The 24,432-nt window shown below is 27.5% G+C and overlaps 2 protein-coding genes across 2 annotated transcripts; one reads left to right on the forward strand and one right to left on the reverse strand.

Annotated features, from left to right (window-relative positions):
* Window positions 1–2,206: 2,206 nt before the first annotated feature.
* Window positions 2,207–12,802, reverse strand: mRpS25 (mitochondrial ribosomal protein S25). Its single transcript, XM_016063141.4, has 4 exons — window positions 12,573–12,802; window positions 6,084–6,190; window positions 3,955–4,042; window positions 2,207–2,501 (listed from the first exon to the last, which is right to left on the reverse strand). Exons 1-4 carry the CDS (start codon window positions 12,707–12,709, stop codon window positions 2,306–2,308), a joined length of 528 nt encoding a protein of 175 aa, XP_015918627.1. The 5' UTR covers window positions 12,710–12,802; the 3' UTR covers window positions 2,207–2,305.
* Window positions 12,803–12,956: 154 nt separating this feature from the next.
* LOC107448051 (core histone macro-H2A.1) lies at window positions 12,957–23,769 on the forward strand. Its single transcript, XM_016063140.4, has 8 exons — window positions 12,957–13,254; window positions 14,497–14,603; window positions 16,416–16,652; window positions 17,437–17,523; window positions 17,799–17,889; window positions 19,817–19,906; window positions 21,027–21,201; window positions 22,902–23,769. The coding sequence occupies exons 1-8, from the start codon at window positions 13,083–13,085 to the stop codon at window positions 23,062–23,064; spliced, it is 1,122 nt and encodes a 373-aa protein (XP_015918626.1). The 5' UTR covers window positions 12,957–13,082; the 3' UTR covers window positions 23,065–23,769.
* Window positions 23,770–24,432: the final 663 nt, after the last annotated feature.

The raw sequence follows: 24,432 nt of genomic DNA on the forward strand, positions 1-24,432 counted from the left end.
TGAGGAAATATTTCATAAAGATTTCATAATAAAATAAGTATTAATTTACAGGAATTCAACACTATCTTCATCATTTCCACTCCCTTAAAAAACTAAGCCAAGTTTTCTAACCATAGTTAAACTTCTTTATTTTTCAGTTCTTGAAATACCAATATATTTTTTTGACACCAAAGTGTTTACTAAGTTAAAATAGTTTTTCTTACTTCCATTAAGGTCGATGCTAAAAAGTTATCCAATGATTCATTTTAATAACTAATTTCGAAATACCTAATAAGGAATTATGTATTTTGAAAATTTCCTACATTGAAAAATTTAAGAGAAAATGAAAATTTCTAGAAATCATTTAAAAATTTTGTAATTGTTAAAATATTTACTGTAAAAATTACATAATAAATTAAGAAACTTGTCAATTTACTATAAAACTGACAAAAGCGTTTAGAATTCAAAAAGAGTAAACATGATTGAAATCACTTGATATTTAATAATTAAAAGACATCATTGATTTAAGCCAAATACATATATATATATATATATATATATATATATATATATATATATATATATATATATATATATATATATATATATATATATATACATATATATATATATATACATATATACATACATATACATACATATACATATATATACATATACATATATATACATATACATATATATACATATATATATATACATATATATATATATATATATATACATATATATATATACATATATATATATATATATATACATATATATATATATATATACATATATATATATATATATACATATATATACATATACATATATATATACATATACATATATATATACATATATATATATATATATACATATACATATATATACATATATATATATATATACATATATATATATATATACATACATATATATATATATATATATATATATATATATATATATATATATATATATATATATATATATATATATATATATATATATATATATATATATATAAAATTCCTGAAAGTTATGATTTTTAAGGTAAAATTTCATCAATAAATATGTTTATATCAAGAGAAGAATATCTGTTCAACTATAATTTTGCATTATAGGAAAAATTATTATTCAATATGAATATTTAAACTTATTCAATATGAATATTTAAACTTTTTTCATTTTATTTAATCTTTTTAATCATTTAGTGTTTTAATGCATTTACATAATAAAGAAAAGACATGTTTTCCTAAAAGTAATTTAAACTTATTGTCAATGTTTTCCGACGCAAATTACTCTTCATTTAATATTCAATTGACAAACTATCTCCCTAGCTATACAATTCATGAGATGTTGAATTCGAATAAAAATGACTATAACTATTTTTATTCAGCGATAAGTTTGTAATAATTAGTTAATAATACTAACACTTTTATTTAGAAATATAAAGTATTTTGACAAAGTGATTAATGTTAAGTATTATTAATACATTTAACTTGAGCTTTGATTGGTAACGTTCAAAATCAATGATATTTTTGATGTGAGTGTATATATACAGTCAAACTCCGCTATAGTAAAATTTTGGTTCACTATAACCGGGAGTTCACTAAATCCGTTCCGTAAACAATTTTAACTAATGGTTCCAAACTCCTCCTTTTTATTATACATTATTTAAATAAATGACCAATAAAATGAAATACAAAAATGACTGAAAAATAATATGTAGTAACAAATAATGTGTTAACTTGCTTTCATTCTTTATTACTCTTCATCTTGTGTACAAAAAAAAAATTAGTAATCTTTAGCTGAAGCAGGGGAAAATTTGTCCATACATCTGCCTGGGTAGATCTTTGTTTAGGGATGGAAAAGTGTGATAGAAATAGCAAACACGATAAAATGCTTATTGCTATATTCCACTTTATAGATGGTTTTAAAAATCAGTATAAGTATTTATTTTGAAGTAGACATTTCAAAATTATTAAAAGAAAAAAAACAGTCGAAGACAGAAAAAAGTTGATAATATCCAACCTCCATACTTTTTTACTTCTATATCCACAAAAAATAACATTATACGTGTATAGCAAGGCACGCTCCCGAACATTTCATTCACTATATCCGGGAGTTCACTATAAACAGTGTTCACTATAGCAGGGTTTGACTGTATATATATATTTCAGTGTTTTAAGGATTTTCAACTTAATTATTATAGTTAAGAAATAACAAACAACAATTTTATTTATCACCTAAAGGTTTACATTTTCAGGCCAAACTGCTAATGATATTTACAAGGAAAATAATTAAAGATAAACTAATCTTTATGAAGTCCTGGCTTGGGCCATAAATTATGTTCAGATTTATATTTGCCTGTCATTTCCTCAGGAAGTTGAACAGTGACAGGACAAGGTAATTGACCAGGAACTTCACACATACAATGTCTAGGATAGCCACTTCCAAACTTTGCAAGATTTTCATATGCTAGTTTTTCTTTTTGTTCTTCTTTTACACTAAAAAATTAAAGAATAAATAATTACTTTATAGACTATAAATTATTTGTAATATTACTTTATAAACTATAAAATTATTTTCATAAATGTTTTAACAGGAAGTTATAAATGAACTAAAATATCAAAACAAATGTTCAATTAAATCTTATAATTGTCACATTTTAATTTCAATCAGTTATGATATTCAAACGTTTTTGCTAAAACTATAACATATTTAAAAAAAAAGGTATTTTTCATTTAAATATTTATGCAATAGAATAATAACTATACATCCAAAGAAAAACATCCTATAATGTTTTTTAAAAAAGAACTGATGTGATTTTAAGTTTAGAATCATACAAGTTTAAGGTTAGAACAAATTTTATTAAGAAGTTTGAGTTGTTGGGGGGTAAACTGGATTATCAATCGAACCATTGCAATGTTAAATTATGGTTTGGGTAAAAATTGCTGAAATTCAAAAGACGGACATTTTTAAAATAAAAAAGATTATCATTTAGGTACCTTTATAATTAGATAAGGAAATAGTTTTCTATTTAATATAAAATGCAAATTAAAAATTTAATATCTTACTATAAAATTTAATAATTTGCTTGCCTTCTTATAGAGATAAATTCACCCTTTTTGCCTTCATTGTGAAAACATAGAGTTCCCTTCAGCTTTCAAGAACTGCCCTTCTTACTCCTTTTTCATTTTAAAACAGGATATAGTTCTCTTATAAATATTATTTTAATGTAACCTATACTTAAAGATTCAAATTCTGCCATAAAATAAGTTTTTCTTCAAAGAACAATAAAGTAAAACAATTTAATGGAGATAAGAATATTAAATGGAACTAAAAATTAAACTAAAAGTTGCAAATGCTAATTCCTTTTTAGAGCCCGTATTAATATAATACCCAAAGCAATCATTACAACATTTCAAAAAATTTTACTTTAAAAAGCAATATTACTTTAATTTTATGCTCAGTTAATACTAAATATTTTCATTTGTCATAATATTTATTCAAGTAAGTTTTTTAAATAATTATTAATGTTTGTTTAAATATCTATTACGTCCTTTTGCAGTGGGGATTGAAGGAAAAAACATCGATGAACGAACACGTAGAATTTATAAGGCATATTCACAAGACATAACTGGATGAGACAAACAATAAAATAACTTTTAGAACATAATGTTGAACAGTGGTGACGTAAAGCTTCAGCACATATATTATAATATCTTACGATATTGTGACATTAAATTCTGAGTGAATATTAGATTGAATGTATATCCATTTTGATGAGTTTAACAATTTGACTATTAAATTCATAGAGAAGATCACTTTTACTTTAATTTTTAAAAAAAATTTGCATTTCTTAAGGCAATTCTTTTGTAACTGAGGAGTCATTTAAGTAAATTTAATGTGAAAATTAAAAAAGATTATTAACAATAAAATAAATAAATAAATTATTACTCAGGTTGTCCCAATATCTTGATGAGATGATCAATTATTTCAACATTTGTCTTATTAAAAACATCCATAATAACATCTTCACCAGTATCTGAAAGTATAGTAAAGTACAGTATATAGCAAGTGTGAATTTTTTTTAGCATTAAATACATACCAATCTCAATTTACAGTGAGGATAAAAAAAACCACAAAATAAAACATCCATTGTTTTCCAGCATAATTTTCAGTAATTGAACTAAATTTAAAACAAAATCACAAATGTTCTGTTAAAAAATAAGATAGCATGTTTATTATGTTTTTGACATTGTTACATTACTGTTTATGAAGTTATAAAAACATAATACATCCACTGACTCATGCAGGATAAAACTGGATATAGCTAATACAAATCCATTCACATATTTCTCCAAACTAATAAAGTAAATGAAATACTTCACACAATATTTTTCGTTCATTTATATCTGGGATAGTTTAATCAGATTCAACCAGTTCATGATAAAGTACTTTAATAATCAAATAAAAATGAATTTTACCACTTAATTGCTTTCAAAATTCTTTTAAATGAAGCTGATAAAAAATAAGAATTTCTCATCTTTGAAATTAAACTTGTCAAAATATATAAAAAAAAGTTCATGTGGAATTAATTTATAATGAAAGAAATTTTTAAAAAAAAATAAATATCATTAAATTTTTTATAATTATTTATGGAAATTATTTTATAATTTTAAAATTTGAAAAAAAATTAACATACGATTTGACTTAACACAAAAATGCAATAGTATAGAAACTCATTGTCATGAATTATAATAGTCTGTGAAGAAAGAAAATTAAGACTGTTTAACTCTTCAAATATCTACTTGTTTGTATCAGTTCAAAAAAGTAACTATTTGGAAATAATCCTCTAATTAAAACAAATCCATATATTGATCCAAATTTGCTAATGAATAGAGTTGATCTGAGTCTTGATGTAATAGATGTCCATGATGTAATAGATTCTATGAGTTGTAATTTTCTAACTGATACAAATGGAATATTAGTAAAGTTGACATTTGGATAGAACTAGTCCAAAATCATATGAATGATTCAAAACAAATACAAGTTTCAAATTGATGCCACCATCTACATTTTTAAATAAGATTTAAAACTTATTTTTAGGAGCTATCTATCATGAGTTGACTTTATACTTTAGAAAATAACTGATATAAATTGTACTTGCTATTTTCATGATGTATTCATCTTAAGTACTAACAACTTTAAAGTACTTAGTATAAAATATCAGATACACTGATGCAGACCTAAAACAGCATACCATATCTTTACATCAATTGATGGTACAGAAGACCACTGATAATATATTTTCTGGTGGTCTGAGTCAAATTAGTAAGAGTCAGTGTCTTGAACCAACAGTCCACCCTTAATTTTGAGCCTTGCTACCACTATGTAATTACATTTCTGAATAGGATTCGTTGGACAAGTTAGCTCTAACAATATAATTAGTATAAATGAAATAAGCCTGGTGTAATATACTTAGCCCAGATTTAACTACACATATCCTATTTCACAATTGCAGTAAATTACATTGCTAAAATTTTAATGCATCTAAATTCAAGACATTTTTAATAAAAATGGTAAAAAAAATGTTACTTATCAAAGACAGTAGTAAATATTATTTGGGTGGAAATTAACTTCAGAATAAAATAATCTAAAATTTTTGGATTAATCAAAATTCAATAATAAGACGGGACAGCTTATAAGAAACACCAAAATCTATAAATTATTGAATATTCCACTAAAACTAGGTAATGCAGTGGGGTTTCTAAACAATATTAAATAAATTAATAACAGGGGTTTGTCCAGGCCAAATTTACTACCGTTTAGCGGTACTTTCACAAAATACTTTTTCTTAGAATTTTATTTTTGCATCCCGTAGGAAACGATAAATACATATTTTCGTGATTTTTTATTATAATTTTTAATTTTCACAAATTATGTCTAAAATTTCACAAAATAGGTACCTCTCAGAAAAACCTAGACAGACCCCTGAATAAATCGAATTAAATTGTTAATTAGAAATAAAACTAATACATATATAGTAATAAAAGATGGAAATTTTCATTAATGAGAATGCTTACCAAGCCAACATCTTATAAAGGGTGTAGGAAACAAATTTTTCAAAAACAAAACTTGCACGGTGGGATTTCTGTACTGAATTTGACAAAGATTCCAATGGACAAGGTCCCTAAAAAAGTAAGAACAAAATTCTGAATACTGGATGTCTATATTTATTTCAGAAAGCATTAAAACCTTATTCACAATAAAAATAATTACGGTTGAATACAGTTAATATAAGAAAAAAATATGATTTACCAGCACCTTAAGTGTGATTGCCCAGCATAAATTTGCTCAGAATTAATTACATATCAGGTAAAAAACTGCCCAGTTGTTTTTATAATATATCTACACTGCTCAGGTAAGTAGAGATATTTCAGATTTATTTTAAAGGAATGCACAGAGTTTTTATGTATCTGTCCAGTGTTGGTTGAAGACAAATTTAGAAGTCTATTTTGAAAAATAGACTGAAAAATTATACATGGTTGTGGAGTTGATTTTACAATTATATGAATTAGTTCTATGCATCCTTTTAAATGGTGACAAATTTAATAAAGGAACAGCATAAGTTTAGCATTTATTTCGTAGAAAAGAAATACGATAAACAACTTACACGAAGTAATTTCTATATGTTTAAAAATTTTAAGTGTTGTTACTTTGATTGCTTTTTTTAAACAAGAAATGCTTCCCCCCCCCCTAATATTTATAGACTGGGTTTAAGCCTCAATATTGGTTTACTTTCCTCAAATTTGGTCTCATAGTTCTTGAGCTTAGAATAAACATATTTGAATGTATTTACTGAAGCCTATTATATATATACAGTAAAACCTCGCTACAACAATATTTTGCGGACCAAATAAGAATATTGTTGTAGAGGGATATATTGTTATATCGAGGGCCCACATAATTCTGGGACGCAATAAGATTTTTTGAAATTTAATGTTATATATTCATTAACTATAAATATATTTATATATTATCGAAAAAATTAATTTGCAAAGTGTTTATTACGGTTAAGCATTAAAAACAATGGATATAAATACAGAACATAAGATTGTAAACTTACCTTAAAAAAACATTTTTATTGAAAAAAATCCAATATTTTTGTTTGTTTATTCATTTTTCTGACTGTTAAGTCTACCAACAAAGTATGCATAGAATCTAATGCCCGAAAATGATTTTCATTTGTGCTTGTAAGACTTGAGAAAAATGCCTTTAGAGATTTTACGGATTGAAGAGCTTCATGGGGTGACAATACGGACTGTGATACACACGGATCATCATCACCATCTTCTTCCTCATCATTATTTTCCATTTCATCCGTAATTTCAGAGAGAATCTCTTCATCACTAACTCCTGCGAAAATTGTGAGATCGTCATCGGCAGTTAAATAGTCCTCCACGTTAACACCATATGTTTTACCCATTTTTTCCTCAAGTTGAGATAAAGATTTTTGAAGATTCAAAACAAATTCTTGATTATCTGAAAGATCACTGTCTGTGGAATTTTCTTCACTATTAGAAACAATTTCATCTTCCAAGACACACAAACCGGCCTTTTCCCAACAATTTTGAATAGTTTTTTCTGTTACCTCCCACCAACTACCAGCAATAATATCACATGCTTCCTTGACATTCACAGTTTTAAAAGGATCTTCTACTTTATTTTCGATGTTGACAAGTATCGATTCAACCAAACGCTTCCTGTAGTATCCTTTGAAACACTTGATTATGCCCATGTCGAGTGGCTGCAAAATCGAAGTGCAGTTGGCCGGGAAATAAACAATTTTGACGTTGTGTAGTTTTGGAATTGAGGTGTGAGCGGTGCAGTTATCAATTAATAAAGCAATTTTTTTCTTCCTCTTTTTCATTTCTTTATCTAACATCAACAACCATTCAGAAAAAAACTTAGAAGTCATCCAAGCTTTTTTATTGGCTTTGTATTCCACGGGAAGACTTTTCACATTCTTGAAACACCTCGGCTTCAATGATTTGCCGATAACAAGAGGTTGCATTTCGTGTGTCCCTGTGCTATTGCCACACAGAAGAACAGTTAATCTCTGCTTTGATTTTTTTCCACCGTAACATTTTTCACCCTTAAATGCCAATGTTCGATCGAGAAGGAGTTGAAAAAACAGCCCAGCTTCATCTGCGTTATAAACGTTCTCTGGTTTATACTTTTGAAGAATATCTGTCATTTTCTCTTGCTTCCATTCATTTGCTTCGTTAATCGGAGCAGATTTTTTCTCTCCGTGAACTTCCTGGAAAGTTATTCCATGTCGATCCCGAAAACGCATTAGCCAACCATTACTAGCTTTAAAAGTTTCGTTCCCTAGCATTACTGCGAATTTACGTGCTTGTGTGCATAACAAGGGCCCATTTATTGGGATATTTGTTGCTCTCATCTCTTAAAACCATTTTAAGACGGCAGCATCAATGTTTTCATTAGTTGCGACTTTTAGTCGTTTACGCTTTGGATTAATTAAATTTGAACTTACAGTATCTTCGATCTGTTTTCTTTTCTTTAGAAACGTTGCAACTGTAGATTGAGATAATCCGGATTTTCTAGCTGCATCAATCTGTTTCATTCCATCATCAATATCTTTAATAACGTTAAGTTTATCTTGAAATGAAAGTTGCTTTCTCCCTGCCATCTTATGCTAAATTACACTAGTAAAAAATATCCAATACACTGAAGACTCACCAAGCTGAAAATGTTAGCAGCACTAAATGCGAAAAGCTCTGATCGTAGAATTTGCGCTAGCTCATGAAAACACCAGGTGTAGTTTAAATCAGGAATTAAGTGACAGTGATGAACGATGACCAATGGTCAGTATACATTTTTTTCTCCTCCTCAATTTCAATATACGTGCTCCACCCACCTTCTACAGAAACAGTACCTTCTCAGGGTAGCAGGTGTTACTGTGATGTGTGTGGTCATTTATGACTCATGATGTTACAATGGTGATTTCTTAAGAACTGAGGGAGGCAATTCTAAAACATGAAGCTCTTAGGATGGTCTAAGTACCTCAACAGTGGGGGAATGAAATTTGAATACAAAAGCCATTCTCTGATGTGCAAAGAAATAACAGTGGGGTGAAAGATCATAACCAGCAGTGACCCTTTTATCAGAAAAGATGAAAAAAATTGTAAAAGATGACAAAAAGGCATTTTACATTATTTGAAAACCAATAAAAAAAAAAGAAAATAATGTTGAAATTTGAAAAAAAATCGTTTTACAGAGGTTTACTGCTTCAGAGAATATCGTTATATTGAGAGGAAGATAACATTAATCTATATGCAAGTTTGGCGGGACCATGGAACATTATCGTAATAGAGGGAGTTATTGTTGTATCGGATATCGTAGTAGCGAGAGTTCACTGTATATATATATATATTTACTGAAGGTAAAGTTAAAGAGGTTAGTGGAGACGTCTTTCAATCAGCAATACAGTAATAGTTACCTAATTTTTAATTAACACTGCAGCTGAATCATTTACGATTTCTTTTGTCATCAGTTATTTTATTATTTCCTTTAAGAAATAATAAAACGACTATAGAAGATTATTCATTTTATTATTTCTTAAAGGAAATAAGGATTTGTTTATTTTCTTCTATAAGGATAAATGACTTCATCCTTATAGAAAAAAATGAACAAATTGGAGTTGTATGCTGCTAAAATTGGAGAAAAATCAAAACCAATGGTAAAAAATTGATCTCATTAGAGAAAATTAAGAAATTCCTGAGTATGAAGCGGATATTCCGAAGTTGTACTCTTTGAATTCCCCATCATGACATTTGGACTTTCCAGGCGATGATACTCATATCCAACATTTACATCTAGTTTTTAAAAGGTTGAATAAATATGAACTTAGTATCAAAGTATACTACACATTTGGTTCAAAGAAGCTACAACTTCTAGGATATGAAATTTCAGCTGATAGTATTTAACTTCTACCGTTTAAAGTAGAAACCATTATGACTTTTCCAAGACCTAAATTCTTCACTAGCTAGAAAAAATTTTGGGTATATTTAACTTTTACCATCGCTTTATCCCAGATGTGCCAACTTTCAACAGCCTCTGACTGCATGCTGAAAATAGTGAAAAAACATAAAAAAAATTTTGGACTGTAAATATCTGTAAAGCTTTTGAAAAACTGAAGCAAGCCCTAAGCTAAAAAGCAATGCTGGTTTATATCCCAGTCGGCTTATCCCTCTTTTGCAACCGGTGTTTCTGATACCCACTTAGGAGCTGCCATCCATGAAACAGAAAATTTTATAACGTAACCTCTCTGTTTCAACTCTCGATCACTCACACCATCTAAAAGAAAATACAACACTTAAGTCAAGAAACTCTTAGCAATCCATGATGCAATCAAACATCATCTAGAAGGCAAGTTTTTTACTGTTTTAAGGAAATGTAAGCCAATTTCTTTGTGTCTTCCAACAATATATTGACAAAACACACCAGGCAAGCTCGACAGTTAAGCTACATTGTCAAATTCACCAAAGAAGACAACATTGTGGCAGACACTATTTTTAGAATCGAAACAATCGTAGCTCATTCGCACAAATTTGGACTTTATTGCTGACTGTAAGAAAGATGAAGAATTAAATAGTCGCAAAAATAATCTGAACCTTAATATTGAATTGTATTGTAATGTAATAAAAGATAATTTCCAGATAGTAATAAAAGAGTTTTCTTTGATACTTCAAAATATAACCGGCCATATAGCATTAAAAACTTTTCCCACACAATATTTTCATCAATTCTTAATCATTCACATGCAGGAATTAAGAGTGACAACAAAATTACTCAGGAAACAATTCATCTGATCTAAGACAGAGATTTCCAAAGTTGTAAGAGCATGTTAAAAATCAAAAGTCCAAATATACACACACTGAATTCAAGGTTCCATCTTAACGGTTCAGGCATCGCAAGATTGATGTCGTTCAACTTTTACCATTGTGCAAATGATTCAAATATTTGCTCAACATCGAACTTTTCTCCTGCTGGATCGAAGCTGTTCCACTACGAGATCAAACAGCATATTCATTTGCTATGGCCTTGATTTTAACATGGATAAGCACAGTTGAAATCCCGAAGATGATAACTTCAGATCAATAGTGAGTGTTTGAAAGCAAACTTTTCCATTGTCCCAAAACAAGTATCTAGGTTTTAATACCAATACAAACATGGCATATCGTCCAATGATTTAATTGAGAGACAACAACAGATTCTAAAGAATAACCAAAAATTGTTGAACAAGTTGAGGGTCAAAGTTTTTCCTTTAGAACTATTAGGAGTGAGAACAGCTGTAAAGGATGATCTGGGTTCTTCACCAGCAGAACTAGTTTATGGTTCTTCAATTTGCTTGCATGATGAATTCCTCAATTCTATCCCAGAATTTGTATCAGTTTTGTAAAACTTATAGAATTCGCACAAAATCTATAGACAGGATTGAGAGAGATCAAATCAATGCTAACTAGTACTAGTGGAGAGAAACCAGTATTAATTTTATCACAGTTAAGAAATTGCTCCCTAACTTGTTTATCAAAGACAGTACCAAGTTAAACAGCTCCACAATAAATATCTTGAGCTAGATATGGATGGAAAAAGTTGAAAAATTTTCTAATTGCAGACTAAAACCCTTACATTGTTAGATACCAACACTGAGGATTTTCAGAAGAAATTTACTTCAGAGCCAACAAAAAATGAACCAGGAAATCTTGACGAAATTACAAGTTCCAAAGTATGCATCTCCCGTCCACGCTTAGTCTAACTATACATACAGACAGGAAAATAAAATGGAGATATTTCTGTAGTGATCTACCACGCCAACAACAATTGATAAGGCCTCAAAGTGATTTTTTACGGGAATTTTTGTTTTTTTTTCTTTTAAAACATGTAGATATCTGCTTGGGTTTGGCTACGAGTTATACCCTTCCAGTTGGTCCCTTTCTCTGATGTTTTTTTTATAGTTTCTTAAGGGCCACTGTCCAAGACTGGGAGATTGTTTTGCTAATGAATTTTCAATACATATTTTTCAGTAGCAATATAACTTAAAAACTTTGTAGCTGTACCGCCACCTACAATGTAGATTATATTAACACGTTTTAGTTTAGCTGTCATTCAACAGTAGCAAATATAGCAATTCTAACAGAATAGAATATACAGGTGAAAAAAAGAAATCAAAATAAAGCCATCGACTTGCACCCGTTTATCCTCATGATTATTGTTAAAATTATTGTTTTATATTACAGTGCGTAATTCAAATCTTTGAAGCGTTTATTTACCTTTATGCCACTACATCTTTAAATATTGTTATTTCATTAATCAAAGCTTAATCAGATATTTCATTTAATTTCAGACAACTTGGAGACATTGAAAAACGGATTACAAATCTATCAATCTATTAACAAGAGCACGAACTAAACACAAATATTAACAAAAAACACTCAATTTCTTGATGAGAAAAATATTAAGAATAAAATTTCAATTGCAATAGTTACCTTGCACCTTGATGATAATCACCTTTATCATTATAGCTGACAGTCATAACTTTTACATTTTGCCTAAATATTAATTTTCCTTGTTCAAGATATCGTATGGTTCTACGAATAGCATTGGTACCTAATAAATAAGGCATTATAAAATAGATATATTAAAAAATATCAACGAATTCCACAATGTTTGTTTATTTACTTTCTCCACCGAGTAAAAAGATTACAGTTACGAGTGATTACAGTTATATCAATGTGTTATTTTAAATTTTAGGACATTTGGTTTAAGTAATTTAATGCTTATAATAATTAGTATTTACATGAAACATACTTTAACACAGTATAAAATTCATTTAAAAAAGTTATTAGCTCATTTAGTTAACAATATGATGGGACTCATAAATGTAACTCTAACTGTGATGCAATTTAAAGAGTCTGTCTGTTTCTGTTTGTTATATATTTTCGGTTTAATGATTTGCTAGATCGCTAGGTAGTTTATAATTAATTTGGATTTAAAAAATGTCTGGTCGTGGAGGGAAAAAACGAAGCAAGGCTACTTCAAGATCCACGAAAGCTGGGGTTTTGTTTCCTGTAGGTAGATTTCATCGTTATTTACGAAATGGGACTCATCATCAACGAATTGGCGCAGGAGCGCCGGTTTATATGGCAGCCGTAATTGAATATCTCACAGGTAAGGGATTGTAATTCATCAAATTAATGTACTAGTTTGTTTTAATTATTTTTTACTGACAAGTTCAGCTTAAAATTATGCCAATTTTAATTTTTTAAACTTGTGCTACATTTCTCTATCAGTTCTGATGAAATTTCATCTGATTCTGATAAAAATCCATCAAGGGATTTTAATTATTTCACAGTGCCCAGTTAATATATTAAATAAAGTTATTGAGTATCGAAGTTGCATATTGAATATTTTCTTCATTAGGTAAAACTTTATACTTTAGTACATTGAATAAGTTCTAAAACTTAGAGCTTTATAAATTATTAAGATACATACCTTTGTCTTAAGTAACGATATATGTAAACAAATTTTTGAAAAAAATATTTTTTTTCTTCTAATTTTGAATCTTTTTCAAATAAATACATTGATTGCGTGTTTAATTATGTAAGACAAAAATTTTAATATCAGCAGTGGGGATATTTCCGTATCTTGATCCGTAGCACCAACTACAATCTCCAAGGTGCCAAATAGTTTTTAAATTTGCAATTTTTTCTTTTTCAAAAGATGTAGATGCTTGCCTGGGGGTGGCTATACATTTCGAGTTAGTCCCTTTTTGTGAAGTTTTTTATTAGTTTCTTACTGGCTGCTGTCCAAAAGTTGCCAAGAATTGGCAATTATTCTGCCACAGATCAAGATTCGGAGATCTCCCCTCAGCACCTGTGCCAGAGTTGTCAATGAGACATCAAGTTTTGGTGATTTCCGGCGCAATGGCCTCTGAGAGATTAGAAAATTGATCCTCAGAAAGGGACTAAATCGAAGTGTAAAGCTCGGAACCACTCCAGCCAAACCCCGACTTATTTTTTACTAAATTTTTAAAATTGAAACTTTTCTGGTTCTTTTGACATAGATTTTGTTTTTTACAACATTTTTTCTTAAACATATCTGGCAGCATAATTTTAGGTTGTCAATAATAATGTTTAAACATGTGTGTAATATTTTAAGTTTCTGACAAGTATATCTATCAAAGAAGTTTTACGGATAGCACTTTATATTGTGGTGAAACCTTCAAAACTTCGTCAACTCTGATTTAAACACAATTCAATTTTTCACAATGCACCAATGCATTAATTTTTCTCTTTTAACCTAATTTTTTTTTAGTCTTGTTAATAACTTACTAGTGATTTTGGTTTGTATTGTTTTTTTTTATTATTGATTACATTTAAAACTTCATAATAATATAGATTTCTATTTTAGCTGAGATTTTAGAGCTGGCAGGAAATGCTGCTAGAGATAACAAGAAAGGCAGAGTTACTCCCCGTCATATTCTACTTGCCATTGCTAATGATGAGGAATTACATTTGGTATTTTTTTTTTACTATATAAATTTTACATGTTAGTTGTTTAAAAAAAACCAGTGTTATACCTCTTAAAATATTGTTATGAAAATTTTATTAATCTGTAAATTCATAACATGGCGAGCAGAAAATAGATATTTTTTGGTCACTTACCAACTCTCGACACATAATAAATAAGAAAAAAATTGGTAAAATAAACTATTGAAAATAGTAAGTACTGAATATAGTAAGTACTGAAATAAATAAAGCATAAAAATGCAGAAATATGAAGGAAACTTTTTTTCATTATTACTATTACAATGGAAATTCAGATACCCTTGCTTACAGATATTACTTTAGCATACAGTCTTTTGCTTAAAATTTTTTTTATATACTACAGTGAAGCATCCAGGAAGGACCACCTCTATTTACGACCACTTTTAGGAGGCACAGATTTTTTCCCATAGACTTTGTGTTTAAGAAAATCTTTAGGAGAGACTGTGTGATAATGAAGTTCCAGTTAAAAAAGAAATTAATTGTCAGAAGACACACTTGAGAGAATGTTTGAAATTTGCATTAGAACCTCATATTTAACTGAAAAGAATGGATATAACAGTGTTTTCAGTATCTGCGTAATCACCAACAACTCGATGACTAGAGAATGGGCTTCAAATTTGTTTTAGAATTTCTGAAACACGATAAAGTCAAACAGAATATTGAAAACCTCTATCTGCAAATAGGGTCAAGAAAAATAAAAAGATTTTGTCAACATATTAAAGGAAGGAAACTACAAAGAAAGCACAATAATCAACAATAAAGAAAACAAAGAGATTGAGGATGATGGGCCAGAAATATGATTAAAAGATGAACTGAAGTTAGCCATACAAAATGCACTGTTTCCTCAGAATTGCGCACAAGGAAATATGACGAAAAAGGAAATTGACACTATAATCAACAAGAACAGTTAAGGAGATGACTCATTGGATTCGTTATGTTTTTTGCATCCTTTTTTAGCAAGGAAGAAAAAATTAGAAGTACATTTTTAGGACCATAATCTTCATAATTTTTTTGGTATTGTTTTTACAAAATATTAAATTTCATATTGTGTACAAACTCTTTGTTTCTTATACTTTTCTCTGTTTTCAGTTATACATGTAACTTATTAAAATTGATTTTAAGTTGCTTGAATGAAATTCCGTTTGTAAATTTCAATTCTGAAACTCTGCACTGTAAAAAACAGTGTGGGATTTCATTCCCTAACACCTACGCTTGAAAGAAGATAAAATAATATTTTTGTTCTTTGGATCATTATGTTTAACTCAATAGTTAATTGTCAATTAAAAAGTAACTATTGATAGAAATAAAAGAAACAGTGATGTTATTACCCTGTTGTAATAATAATGTAATTTTGCTTGTTTTTCAAATTATATCTGTATATTCAAAAAAAAAATTTTGTTCATGCAGTAGGTTTAGAAATTTTTAATAATGTGTGTTCCTCCCTTTCATAATAATATGAAATTTTGCACATTTTTTGAGAAACATTTATAAAGCATTCTGATATGAAAATCTTATTGATGCAGTCCATAAAATGTATAATAATTACTTAAACCACCTACGATGATTAGACAGCAAGGCATGTATATTTGCCATTGCTAATGCCATGCTGCCAAAGTGATGACTTTCCTACATTCATCCCTCAGCCTTATCATAGACTTGGATAATGCACAAGCTCTTTTAATTTTTATCAATAAATGTGTATCCATAGTTTTTTTTTAAAGAGAAGAAATTACAATTTATTATTAATCTTAATCAATTTACTTATTTATTTATTTATCATAGTTACTAAAGAATGTTACTATTGCTTCGGGAGGAGTTCTACCCCGCATAGAACCAGAATTGTTAGCTAAGAGGAAAAACAGATTTGCAAGCATGCCATCTCCTCGTTCTGGTCCTGCATCTCCATCATCTGCATCAGTTGTTGCACCTAAAAAGTCTAAACCCGTTTATGCTCCAAAAAAGATTGCTACCAGAAAAACAACCGTTACTGCTTCCACAAGAGGAAAAGGCAAAGGAAAGGTAAATTTTTCCTACTCTGTTAAGTTACAGGCATATCAAATCAATGACAAGTATGTTTTGATGTAAGTTGTATAGTTAAGCTGAAATATTTCAAAATTTTTGGGAAAACTTAAAACTGCAAACTTTTGCTGTAAAATCTCATAATAACTAATTAAAGGGCAATGATCTGTTTTTTCTATAAACAAGACCATAATAAAAAGTAATGCATATCATATAAAAGTAAAGAAAGTATGGAAAAACAATTAATGGCAATAAGAAACAGGTAAATGCTGGTTCTCCTTTATGATGCTGCCAATTTCATTTACAATTAAACAGGTTGAAGAAGGCACTGTTCTCCCAAATTAGACTTCATCATCTAAGCTCATTTTGAAACATTTTACAACATATTCTCACATTGGCACTTGCAATGCTCTGTTTCCCAACATTTTCAAATGGATTTTTCCACCTTTTTTTTTGTCAAACGAAATTTTATCACAACTCATTGCTCTTTCACCGTTGACAATGAAATCACTAACATCTTCTAACGATGCTAAGAGATATTATTTGGTAGATATATTTTGCATTGTTTCATTCTACTTCCTATTTCTTTAAAATTAATTTTAATAATTATTTTCACAATTATAAAAGTGGCAGGCACATTTCTAGTACATATAACCTTGCTATGGCCAAGATTTTTTTAATTAAAGATATATTTAAGTAATGTTTTGCATATATTTGTGAGAATTTTGGAAAATTTTAAAAAATTGTTTATGAGTAAACAAAACATTGGTATTTCATTCTCCAGGGTGGTAAAGATCTTCCAAACTCTCTCAGCAATGTGAGTGGTGCTATTACAGTTTTGTCAGAGAAAAAGCTCTTCCTTGGTCAAAAAGTAAGAACAAATATATTTTTACTTATTTTAGTAACTTTAAGTTAATTTGAGGGTTTTCTTCCCTAACACCTACACAATCTGCACAAATTAGTTGGTGATAAGAAACAGCAGAAAAAAATTGCATTTGATGTTAAAGCTTTATGAAATTTTATTTTAGCTAGAGTCCTATATGTATAGTAAATCATAGAAATTAGTTTGCTTTATGTAATCCATTTTTATTACCGAATAAATGGTGTTTGTTGTATAAATATTTATTGTTCGTCTCTTTTCTTCAGCTTATTGTCATTCAGGGTGATATAATTCATGTTACTTCTGACGCTCTTCTTCATCCCACAAATGCTTCCTTGCATATGAGTAGTGACATAGGTATGAAATAAGCCTATATTCCTTTTTTTTGTATTTGTTTCTTTTAGTAGTGTGTGAAATAAGTATATCTCATTAAAGAAATTCATTTGAGTCAAATTATGCAACGCATTAAGTTGTGTCAAAATTATGCAACACATTGAAAATTTATGTAAAATTTTAGGTAGGAAGTATCATTCTGATTCTACCTATCTTAAAAGCTTAGTATACAAATATATTTTTGAGCATCTTTTGTAACTTTTACATGTGTCTTTTCTTATTGTGTGCAATTTGTACAATTAGTTTGATAATCCTAATACTAATAATAATGTTTGATAAATTAATCATCAAAAATTTGATAGTAATCTATAAAGCATAATTGCCTAATATACCAAATCTGACAAATCATAAGCATGGTTATTGCATGAACCAGTTAATTGGACAATTGGGCTCATTGTTAACTGGAAAAGTAAGACTCTATTGTATTTTAGGTATCTTATTGTTGATATAAAAAAAATTAAATTTTTAAAAAAATAATTTGAAGTTTGGCATTATGTAAGCAACTGTACAAATGTGACAGAAAAGAAGGCTTTTGTAATGTCAGATTTCAAAGCTTTTTTTATTTATATTTTAACATAATTTTTTTGTTGATTATGGAACGCTTCATAGTTGCCATTTTCTGCTTTTTAAATATAGAGTGTTTTTCATCCATTTGCTGATTAACTAAATTGTAAAAATTAATTTTGACAATTAAGGTCCAAGCCTTTTTTTTCCAGTTTTCTCCCAAAATAATTAATTTTAACAGAAATCCATATGATTATCTTCATATTCTCTGAAGGAGCTGAAAAAGAGAGATCATTGCTCTCTACTCACCTTTTTTTTTTCCCCTACTCTAATGAAATAGAGGTGGGAAGTAGTATTACAGAGATTATATGGATGTAATATTTTCTATGTGCACTTCTAAGCATAAATTAGTACCTGTTTTGTAGAAAATGAAATTTAAAAAAAGTTACAAAATTATCTTCTAAAAACAGGATTTGAATTGTGATGTATGCACAACAAAAATTATCAATCCTAAGTTTAAGAAATGTTTAATTTTACCCAGAAAAAAATTATCATCATAGTTTTTTAAAATTTACTTTTTTAGATTTTTCATAATCAAAATTTACCTTGGTACAGGTCATTGGCCCTATACTATAATGGTTAAATTTGAATTAAAGAAACTTAACGCAAAGATTCAACCTTTTTTGAAAAACAACTTCTTATTGCTAATAAAAAGAATAAAGTAAAATAGGTTGTTCAAAAATAGTTCTTCTATGTAATAGTTTACTAACTGTGTAAACCCCCTTATTAGTGACACCACTAGACTTCCAAAACTAAATGCAAGAAATGTAAATTTCCAAGTCCTTTTTTTCTAAAAGTAGATTTTTATTTAGCATAATATAAATCTCCAATTTAAAAATATTGCACATAAGAAATGAATATTTTTTTATTAAGAAAAAAAAATGCTATTAGTGATTCAGTAGTTATTCAACAAATCATTAAAACCAAATTTGTCCATCAATTGTACTTAAAAGATCGAAATCAAGTGTTCTTTTAAAAAGATAAGACACATTATATATTTTTGATATGTACTAATTCATAATAATGATTAAATTATTTATAATAATACTTTGTTAAGGGGAAGATAAAGCAAGTATTACTAAAAAAAGATTCAACGGTAAATGTTATCATTTACTTGAATAATTTTGTTATAGTCATTACAAAGCATCAAAATATTATATTTTGGATTCATCACACTTTTCGTTGCGAAGTAATCTATTACAAGAAGTTACTATGATGATATTAATAAAATTTTGTAATATTTAAAGGATTTAAATTTTAGTAAGTCTCTCTAATTTTTAAAAACTATAATAAAAATTTTCTACATGAATTTTTATTCCTGTCTTAGGTTTAGCATTAGAAAAAACAGGAGGTAAAGAATTTCAACAGGAAGTCAAGGATATTATATCTTCTAATGGACCACTTGATATTGGAGGAGGTAATGACCTTTTATTAATGCACCTTTAAAACAAATTAAGTTATTATTGAAATTATAATGCTTGGTAAATATTAAGAATAAAAACCTGTTTAATATTTTAAATATAAAATATATGACTTGATAAATATTTTTATACCAAAAATCTGTGCTTTTTGTGTTATGCTTTTAGTTTTGTATCACTTTTGTTGTATTTTATTTAGATTTGATACACTTCATTTTGCCCTGTATGCTGCTATCTTTTCCCACATATTTTTATTTATTTAACGTTACATTTTAAATTTTTATGTTTTTAGTAATCTTAATTATATAAAATATTTTAATGTACTTTGAAAATCTTAAATTCTGATTTATAATATGGTGTCTAATGACTTTTCCTTCCCAATATAAATGTATAATTTTTTTCCTGGTTTATTTTCTTGAAATATTAGTGACTTCCTCTTAGAAAGAAAATAATGTAGCTTCTTTGGAAGACTAGGTTAAAACAAAAAGTTCATTAGTGAAAAGTCAATTATCTTTTTACTTTTTCTGAGGAATCTAAATTTTTATAAAGAGTATAAATACCTATTATTTTTATGAAATTTTTAATTGTGACCCCCAAACCAAATTAAGGTAGAATTTAATTTCTTTCCTGTACGAAATACAGAATACCAATTTTTCCAATGGAAATACTGTGCTTGTTAAGAAAATTTTACTACAAATTTGTTAAAGTAGCAAATCAGTTAGTGTGGTTGTATTCATTTCCTATTCACAATTTTCTCTAATAGAGTAACTTTTTATAGTGCTATCTACTTTTCATGTTAAGTGAAAGAGTATGTGAAAATTCATCTTCAATTGATGCTTATATTTTATAGTACTTTGTGATAAGCTTTTGAAAATTTTGATAACACTTAGAATGCCTTTTATCTACTTAAGTGTTAGACTTTTTAGTGATATTTTTTTAAAAATTTGATAAAAACTACAAATGTATATCAAGACAATAATAGATGAATGTTATTATTTATTTATTTATCTCATTATTTTTTTGCATAGCTATTAATTTTATAAATTGATCTTTAGAGAATATTTAAAACTACTTAATTCAGTTTATTTTCTTATAAATGGCATTTTAACTTTTTTTCAGCTGTGATTTGTCCAGGTCATAACTTCCTTGCCAAATATGTCATTCATTGTAATATACCACCTTATGGTTCTTCAAATTCTACTGAACAATTGGAGAAAGCTATAAAAAACATTTTGTCCTTGGCTGATGAAAAGAATTTGAAATCTATTGCGATACCTTCAGTTAGTACTGGCAGGTATGTTTACTAAGAGTTTATAATTTTACTTTTACTCTATTTTGTATAATAACTATCATAAAAGTCAGATAAAAACTTACCAAACATATATTATGAATTTAAAGTCAAAAGGAATTTTAATTTATTAGGAGAGTTCACCTACCTTAATTCCTAAATAGTAAGCTTTCATTTTATTTTTTAATTTAAAATTACCAGTAATCAGCAGTTAAGAGTTTTTGTATTTTCTATTATTAAATCTAAAATAATTATGCAACTAATTTTTGACAGAAATCCCTATTATTTTTCTTCAAATTCTGAGATTAGCAAATTATTGGTAATTTCGTTATTAGTGCCATTTTTAAAAAAATTATTACATTGAAATTATATAACCTACTATTTTAGTACCTGTCTCCACAGTGATTATGTATATTAATTATTCTAATTTTAACTGTAATTTACTTTAAGAAGTTATATTTCCCAAATAAATTATGAGGATTTGTATTTATTAGAATGGCATATTCTGAATGAAGTTATATTTTGAACTATTGATGCTTATAATTAAATGATATATAGTTAGTTATGCAACTAAATCTTTAGTTTATGTGTAACACTAATGAGACATTTTATGCCTAATAGTTTGAGGGTTGAAAAAAATTATTAAATTAGGATATCCTGAAAACATTGTGCTTGTAATGATGTTCTGAAATTTTTTGGAACTATAGGAATGCAAGCAATTTAAATTTATATTAATCATTGCTGTCTATGGAATTTTTTTTGAACTCAAACTGCATACACCCTAGACCTTTTTTTTTTTTAAAAAAAAAAGTATTTAGATGTGTGCCTTTTTTCTAGCAATTAATTTGACATAAAATTTTTATTGATGTAACAAACTTTTTGTAAGAAAGAATAAAATTTCTATATCACTTTATTTTTTCTGCTTTGTTGGTTTAGCTTATACACTGAAACTTGTGTAAGTTGTAACCTTTGTAGTTTTCTTTGATTTAGTTATAATGATAGTCAATAGATCATTTTACAAAAGGGATCATGGTCGAAGCGTCAAGGGGGTACAGCCCAATCCAAATACTTCTAAACTTACGAAATTTCTTTAAATTAATCCATTCTTTTAACCCAACCTCCCAAAAAAGTTGATTTTCAAAAATCAAAAAGTTAGATAGCTTATGTATAAATTACCAAAATTCTGTGGCTATTATTTTGATGTAAATTATGTCTTAACTATTTAATGAGTGTTTTTAAATTGTTGCAATTTAGACACTATAACTTCAAAGAAACAATTTTTAATTATTGTTGATAGTTTATGATCGTAATTGGTGTTATAAAGTTTAATTTTTCACTTATATAAAAATTCTTTGCAAGTGGAATATACTATCTGTAAGTGATTAAAAAAGAGAAATTTTCCTGTGGCTTTCATAATTTTTGAAACATTAAATTTGAGACTTGCTATTGCTTACAAAATGCTTTGAATAAATTACAGTATCTGTTATATTTAATGAAGGGTTTTAATTATTGACAATATTTTGTTTATTAACTACACTAAACACAGAAATTATTTTTTATATATATTTGAATCATATGCTCCCCCCCACGCTGAACATTTCTTTCACAATGTGCCTATGAAGGTTGCCAAATTAACTTGTATCACTATATATCTTAGTAATTTTTCTCATTCAATTATAATGAATTTTAAACTCTTTCATTTTTAGCTCAAGCTTTCCGAAACAACAAGCTGCCCAAATCATCCTCAAATCAATATCTAATTATTTTGTAAATATAATGTCTAGTTCTTTAAAACAAATATTTTTTGTTTTACATGACATGGAGAGCATTGGAATATACACAAGTGAACTTGCAAAATTAGATTCTTAGTGTGTTTAATATTCAGAATGAAGCAATATCAAATGTGACAAGAGACAGTGATGTTGAAAATTTTCATTGGTGGACCAGAATATCTGTGCATTGCTGTTGTTTTTACAATTTTTTTTTATTGTTTATTTAGGGGAGAACAATATTCTACTTGTAATCTTTTACAAATGTTATTTATATGTATTTTATATAAAGTGAGAATTAGGTAGGTCTATTACGTTTGCTTTTCTGTCTATTATTGAGTTTCTTTTATAATATATCTTTGTTAATTTGTTTATAAAAATTTATAACTTAGCTCATTCTAATCACATAAAATTAATCCTAATTATTTATATAAGACCTGAGAATTCCTTTATGAAAATGTTATTTCAAAAATTTATTGGTTCATGCATTAATAATTATGTAAAGTCCTATTATCCTACTGCATTATGTTATAATAAATTATGGTATTCAATTAAATTATAATAATGATAATGTACAATATCTTTGAATTAAAAATGTTTTATTATTTATTTATTTTTGGGAAAAAATAATTTTATTTTAGTAGAAAATTTTTTTTGTAGATGTTTTATTTACATCCGAAGTACAGCTTACTATCAGCAAAATTCTAGAAATTTCCATTATTAATTTTTCCTTTTATTCAGATGTGTTATAAAATTTGCATAGTTTACTGCATTTTATAATGATTGATACTAATTTCTAAAATGATTTAATTGTATTTTGAAATATTATGTTAAGAAATATAATATATGTGTATATTATATTTCATTTTTTAAATTTAATTCTATTTTTTCGCATAATTTTGCTTGTAAATTTTTTTTTGTCTATCTTTTTTAAAGGGTATTTAGTATTGTAGAAAAATTTTGTAATGTCTTTATCATTAAAAAAAAAATTTTTTTTTTATGTAATTGTTTTTAAAATATAAGTTAGACATATGACATTTTTTTAGAAAAATTATCTATTTAAATATGAACGATTACCATCAACAGATTTTAAGTAAACAATTGAACAATGTCCAATGCTATGAAATTAGCCATTGGAGGTTTTATTCATGTATCGTAAGCAGGTTGTGAAAAGAAAGTGTCAAATTTGTGTGTGATATCTTGCTAACTATTTTTAAACTACCAATGCTGTGATCTCACGTGATGATATGTAGAGGTTACACAAAATATTCATAATGCTGACTTCTATATTTGTAATGGCTGGCCAAATGTTTTTGAATTATAATGATTTTAGAATTTAAATAAAAAGAGGTCTTTAGAGGTGTTGGTGCTAGTCAAAATAATTCTTTTTCTTCCCCATTTCTTCCAGTTGGTTCATAAATATGCAAGGCTTTAATCTTTTAGTAGACTAAAAATCATTTTTAGCTGT

The sequence above is a fragment of the Parasteatoda tepidariorum genome, chromosome 9, assembly GCF_982258835.1.
Source record: "Parasteatoda tepidariorum strain Cologne lab strain chromosome 9, Ptep-v5.0, whole genome shotgun sequence".
NCBI classification, from domain to species: Eukaryota; Metazoa; Arthropoda; class Arachnida; order Araneae; family Theridiidae; genus Parasteatoda; species Parasteatoda tepidariorum.

Excerpts from the sequence above, each read along its gene's own strand:
- mRpS25 (XM_016063141.4), bottom strand. The coding sequence starts at position 12,709 with ATGCCTTATTTATTAGGTACCAATGCTATTCGTAGAACCATACGATAT. Across the intron at positions 6,191-12,572 it reads GATTATCATCAAGGTGCAAG|GGACCTTGTCCATTGGAATC; the intron begins GTAACTATTGCA and ends TTACTTTTTTAG. Across the intron at positions 4,043-6,083 it reads CTTTATAAGATGTTGGCTTG|ATACTGGTGAAGATGTTATT; the intron begins GTAAGCATTCTC and ends CTATACTTTCAG.
- LOC107448051 (XM_016063140.4), top strand. The coding sequence starts at position 13,083 with ATGTCTGGTCGTGGAGGGAAAAAACGAAGCAAGGCTACTTCAAGATCC. Across the intron at positions 13,255-14,496 it reads CGTAATTGAATATCTCACAG|CTGAGATTTTAGAGCTGGCA; the intron begins GTAAGGGATTGT and ends TTTCTATTTTAG. Across the intron at positions 17,890-19,816 it reads GCATATGAGTAGTGACATAG|GTTTAGCATTAGAAAAAACA; the intron begins GTATGAAATAAG and ends TTCCTGTCTTAG.